Source organism: Mesoplodon mirus, assembly GCF_964341445.2.
Source record: "Mesoplodon mirus genome assembly, chromosome: 19".
Taxonomy (NCBI): domain Eukaryota; kingdom Metazoa; phylum Chordata; class Mammalia; order Artiodactyla; family Ziphiidae; genus Mesoplodon; species Mesoplodon mirus.
The window spans coordinates 15,252,320-15,258,319 of NC_138995.1; the positions used below are offsets into that span (position 1 = coordinate 15,252,320).

The 6,000-nt window shown below is 40.5% G+C and overlaps 1 protein-coding gene across 1 annotated transcript in view; it reads right to left on the reverse strand.

Moving 5' to 3' along the window:
- PMFBP1 (polyamine modulated factor 1 binding protein 1) overlaps positions 1 to 5,773 on the reverse strand; it is a gene marked incomplete at its 3' end in the record, with an annotated part of 30,029 nt that extends 24,256 nt beyond the window's left edge. The window contains 1 exon segment of the mRNA XM_082606637.1: positions 5,631 to 5,773. Coding sequence (XP_082462763.1) covers positions 5,631 to 5,648 — 18 coding nt within the window. The 5' untranslated portion in view covers positions 5,649 to 5,773.
- Between the last annotated feature and the right edge of the window lie 227 nt (positions 5,774 to 6,000).

Sequence of the window (6,000 nt, forward strand, 5' to 3'; positions counted from 1 at the left end):
ATTATTTCCTAGGCCCAACAAAGCTGAATTTTGTATTTACTCTGTGTAGCTACAAGTGCCAACATTTATAATAAATGTTTTTAGTTAAGTGCTTTCATTCTTTTCAAGATAAGAATTGTGCTATTCTTACAACTCATCTGTGAATGAGGTTCAGAGAGAAGGGACTTGGGAGTGGTGTGTGTGTGTGTGTGTGTGTGTGTGTGTGCACTCAGGTGTGCATGCACACAAACATATATGGGGGAGGTTCTCAAGAGCCCAAGTCCTCTGTCTATACAGGTAAACTGTGGGGTGGGGAGCTAATTGGAAAAAGACATGGTCACGAATAAATACTTAATGTGGGTAGAACTCAAGCAAAAGAGTGAACATCTGGTGTATGGTTACTGCAGAAGGGCTTATTTTAGTAAAGCTAATACCCAATAAAATCCTTACGAAATTTTGCTCCAATCCTGTTTCTCTTGGCTTTATTGACAGTGACTTGATCTCTGAAAATTAAGAAACAGGATTCCTGGTCCTTCTAGTTCTTGTGTGCAAGTATTGATTTTGACCTGCCTCTCCACTGCTGGATGAGTATGACCCAGTTGAAAACTGACTAGTCTCCTCATTATATTCTTTCTCTGCTTCCCCTTATTTCCATGTCCCCACTGTGTCTTCATTATCCAAAAGAATAAGAGAAATGCTCTTCTTTTAAAGAAGCCAAACTCTTTCCTTAGGGCTTCCCCTCCAAGTACATCATCTGTACTTTGGTGTGTTCATAATTGTTCTTTGACTTTAAAGCCTCCTGTGGGTAAAGAGTGTCTTTTCCTAGTATAAAGCTTAGTAACCTGGCAGTGATACTGGCAAACTGTTAATCATCTCTTCCTCAGAGGACATGTTAAAACTTCTGGCTTTAATTTTGGTTTGAGGTAATATAAGAGACCAACCAGATGATGAGAGTTCACTAAAATCTTTCAGTACAGGGCAAAGGTAGCACCTGATCTAATTTGCCTGGTTATAAAGATCCAAGAACTGCTCATACCTGCAGAGAAACTAGAGTTTTCTTGGATGAGAATTAAACATTTGCACACTGTAGGTACCTATGGGCTTAGGAATCAAATTTCAAAGACTTGGAGAAATGCCTAGACTTATCTGAGACCTATTAAATTTCTACTTATTTATCCTTAAGTATTCAAAAGATTATTTTTCTTAATTCTACATGAATAGAAAATGACATACTATGGATTAAGCCTGAATTTCACTTACATTTGTACCAAAAAGAAGTGTCACAAAGGCATCAATGCATTTTCTACTGCTTCTTTGTCTTCTTTTTTTAAAAAAATTTTTCTTTAGAGTGAAGACATAGATATTTTACTAGATTCTGCTTTGACTTTTAAACTGAGATCTGGAGAAAATCAGCAAGTTGGAAACAATCTCATGGAAGTAAGATTAGTTCCTAAAATGACCATCCAGAGTTGGACATGATTCCGGAGGCCATCTGGTCTACCAGTGTTTCTCACATAGATTTCTGTCCAGGCCTCAGATGTCTTAAAAGATAGAGGACTTGGCCACCTGTAGGAACCTGTTGCCATATTTAGACTACTTTTCAGTCCTACTTATGGTCAAAGAGATTATAGCTGCTGCTCCCTCCTTGCCTATGTGGCCACTTGATCATAGAAGGAAATTAATTGGCCTGGCATGATTCGCTGTTTGAAAAGTCATGTTGGTTTCCACCCAATACTTTGTGCTTTTCAAGTTGATGCTAATTGATTGATGTTAGGTTCTATATTTTCCCTGATATTGAAGTTAAGCTGACAGGTCTATAATTACTGGGATTGTCCTTTTTCCCTTTTTAAAAAGATGAGCACTGCATTTACCCTTTTTCAGTCTACAGGGACTTTCTTTATCCCCTTGAGTTCTCAAAAATAATTGCTAGCAGCTATGTAATAACACCTGCCAATTCCTTAAGTACTCTTTATTTATTTATTTATTTGGGCTGCGTTGGGTCTTTTTTTTTTTTTTTTTTTTTTTTTTTTTTTTGCGGTATGCGGGCCTCTCACTGTTGTGGCCTCCCCCGTTGCGGAGCACAGGCTCCGGATGCACAGGCCCAGCGGCCATGGCTCACGGGCCCAGCCGCTCCGCGGCATATGGGATCCTCCCAGACCGGGGCACGAACCCGTGTCCCCTGCATCGGCAGGCGGACTCTCAACCACTGCGCCACCAGGGAGGCCCGGGTCTTTTTTTTTTTAACATCTTTATTGGAGTATAATTGCTTTACAATGGTGTGTTAGTTTCTGCTGTATAACAAAGTGAATCAGTTATACATATACATATGTTCCCATATCTCTTCCCTCTTGTGTCTCCCTCCCTCGCACCCTCCCTATCCCACCCCTCTAGGTGGTCACAAACCACCTAGCTGATCTCCCTGTGCTATGCGGCTGCTTCTCTTCGAAGTATGTCATCAGGCCCTGATGCTTTACCTAAAGCCGGCTTTTCAAAATACTTTTAAACCATTTTATTCTCTCTCTTAGCTTGTGCTGACTCTTCTGCTCAGGTTAGCATTGCTCTGAAAACTGAATCCCTGATAATTTTTATTTTTCTTCATTTAAGAGGAAAAGCCCCATCTTTTCCCAGTCATTGTCAGAACTTCTTTCTCTATTTTTGAGGTAGGAAGTGAGATATTTCCCATGTAAGCCTGGTTTAGCCTTATATCACTAGATAGGTTCACCTATTACTTTTTATATCTTCTACAAATTGCATTTCTTGTACTTTCTTATATTGGTAGAGTGTAGAACTATGTGTTTCAGTGACATCCATTTCCTTTGGACACATCTTCATGGTTTAGACATTTTTCTTATCAGTGATCTCTATTTACCAGATATTCACTTAAAAAAAAAACCTCTTTATTTTGGAATAATTTTAGATTTACAGAAAAATTCCAAAAGTAGTACAGAATGTTCCCATATATTCTTCATTCACCTTCCCCTAATGTTAACATTTTACATAACCATGGTACATTTGTCCAACTAGGAAGTTAACATTGGTAAATTGCTATTACCTATACTACATACTTTATTTGGATTTTATCAGTTCTTCTACTATTTTTTTTTTTTCTGTTCCAGGAGCCAATCCTAGATCCCACATTGCATTTAGCAATTTCTCTTAAATTTTTTTTATTCCCAATGATTCAAAATGATATCTTTGTGTGATAATTTCCATCGAGTGTATTAATCTTTATATATTCAATGAATTGCTTTTATCTGCAGAAATCAAATTTCTTACAGTTTTATGCTAAAAATAATTCCTCAGTCCACTGCAAAGATGAGTTTGGCAATCCAAACTCTACTGAATATCAGGGTATTCTCTCCATGCCACCACCAGGGCCAAAGGAGCCTGGGAAACTGCTCTTTTTCTGGTTTGATCATCGTTTTACTATGATATCTCTGTTGTCCTTTTCTCCTTTCACTTTAATGGAGGCACTTTTGATACGTGAGCAGGGTTGGGACTAGAGTGAGGCAAGTGATGTGCAAACTTAAAGGAGGCATTCAGTCTCAGGGTTGAGCAAGTACAGGGTTGGCACTTTTTGCACCCTAGGCACCTCACTTGGTTTTCCCTAGGCACAGCTCTCTCTGTTCGTGGGATTTGGAGCACAACGTATTCTTGATTTACAAGGTCACCTACCCTCTGCCTGCCACTCCTTTAGTTACACATAACATCTGATATAATATTTTGATTTTTTTCACACAACTGTGTCCTGAACTATGACCTCCTGCTTATTTCTCCAGCTCCTTGTCAGATATTAGTCAAAATTTCAGAAAGTCTTGGGTTCCCCCTTTGTTCCCATATTATATTTCCTTGTGGAAGGCAGATCTTGCATGATTTTCTGAGTAGATGAGTGTTAAGTCTACATCTAATTGTGTATTTGTATTCGTAGTCTGCAATTTAAATTCTGCACTAAGTGCTGGGGAAAAAAGAGCATGTTTTAAAGCTTGCTTCAAGCTGTTCGACCTTCTTCTGGGCAATTAGAATAAAAATGTGACGATACCTTTCTCCCTCCAAGTTGCCAGGTACATTTATTTGCCACTTGGCTTTCCCTGACTGGGGGAATAAATAAACTTGCAACAGCAATGGTGAAAATATCTTAAAACGTTGAAAGAAAATAAATTATGGTAATATTCTTCCTGGGATCCATTTAGGAAAACCAATGGATTTTTCTATATTTGTGACTTCCTACAGAAAGGACAGTAGTGCTCACTCAGTAAGACAAGGTAGAATTACTTTGTTGTTAGCATTTTTAGGGCATTGCAGAGGAACAATTTGTGGTTCTTATAGGGAGGTGGTAAGTCCTGGGAGAACTCTAACAGACACAATTAAGAGAGACCAGGTCCTTGACTGCAAGTGTTGAAGATTATGGTGATTGTTTACACAGCACCTAAGAGGCTAACTTGGAGGTCTAACAACAGGTCTGTGCAACAAGTACCTGCCTTACGTTTGCCAAGGACTCAAGTCCCTAAGCAGAAATGAAGACTGCAAGTTAGGAGTTCCTGGCAACCCAAAGTGTTTACAGAGCTATGGGAAAATATCTCCCAGCTGGCTCCCCAGCTTGTGTGGATAAATTTAGAGGCTGGCTCAAAGAGCTTAGAACTAGAGTTTCCAAGGGAGAAAACCTCAGGGTGAAATGAAGTTGCCTCAGCTGATGAACTGCCTAGGCTATGGATAAGTATTAGCTCAAAATCACAGTCTCAAGAAAGATGATCATGCCAGGTGGTCCTCCTGTTCAGGACAGGTGTTACTGAGTATCTTGGCTTGGGCACCTCTGGAAGCAAGTCCTATGGCAAGGAACCAGATGTCAAGTAGTAGTTTATGTGGAAGGTGATTCTGGGAAACTCAGGTAGGGGGAGCGGGGAAATGAACAAGGCAGGGAAGGAAACTGTGAAAGGGTGTGTTACCAATGTTACCAACCTAGTTACCACTGTTGGGCAACTGATGCTGGGCCCCACTGAGGAACTCTGGGACAGAGAAAAGAGCATGCATGGAGTTATCTCCAGTGAGATAGGGCAAAGGAGATAGGTTATTTAATCAACCATCTCCCCATCAGTCATTGGTTGAGGGCTGTTTCTAGGGGTATTAACTCTTCTGTACTTCAGCTTGTCCTATGATTGGGTTCCTGCATCCAGAAGAAAAGCTTGTAGGCAGAGAGCTGCAGGTGTGGCAATAAAGAGCTCCTGCTGCACCGATAGGAAGTGACACCTTGGAGCAAGTGGGATGGTTGTTATTTTCATGGGTGATTTAGAAGTCTGTCTAAAATCCATTAGGAGATGCTACTCTCTTTATATAACTATGATCTGGTCTTTTCAGGGCAATGGGCCTCAGATGCTGCAAATCCAGGTGTGAAAGGCCAGATAAGGAAAAGACAGAGGCTCAGATGTAGATGACCTTGGAGATAGCTAGATTGAAAAATCCTGAGGGCAGGGATGGCATTTGTGTGTGTGTGTTAGGGTGTGTGTGTGTGTGTGTGTGTGTGTGTTAGGGTGTGTGTGTTTAATTCTTTCTCATTGCTTGCTCAATAAATGCTCTTGAATGACCAGTGGAAGAACTTTCTATTATTGGTCCTGCCCAAGGGGGCAGAGGTGGGAAACGGATGTTGAATCCCTTACCTGGCTGCTGTTCATCATCTCCTCCTCCACACAGAGCTGATTCTCCTGCAAGGTCTTCCCCTGTCTCTTGCAGACATCGTGTAGATTCTTGATGTCAGCTTGCAGGCTCAAGAGCTCGCTCTTCACGCTGCTCACTTCTCTGTCTCTCTCCCCCACCTCAGCAGTCAGAAAAACAAAAGCATCAACTATGAACTATCAAGAAAATGCTTCCTTTCATTCACTTTAAATTTGCTGGAAACTTGTCCATCAACCCTTAGCTGTCATTACTCATCCGGTGTAATGTTTACACAGTATCCATTTGTGAGGTGTCTGGGTGTTCTGCATTATTCAGACAATTACTTATTTACATTAATTAATCTTCACCCACTAC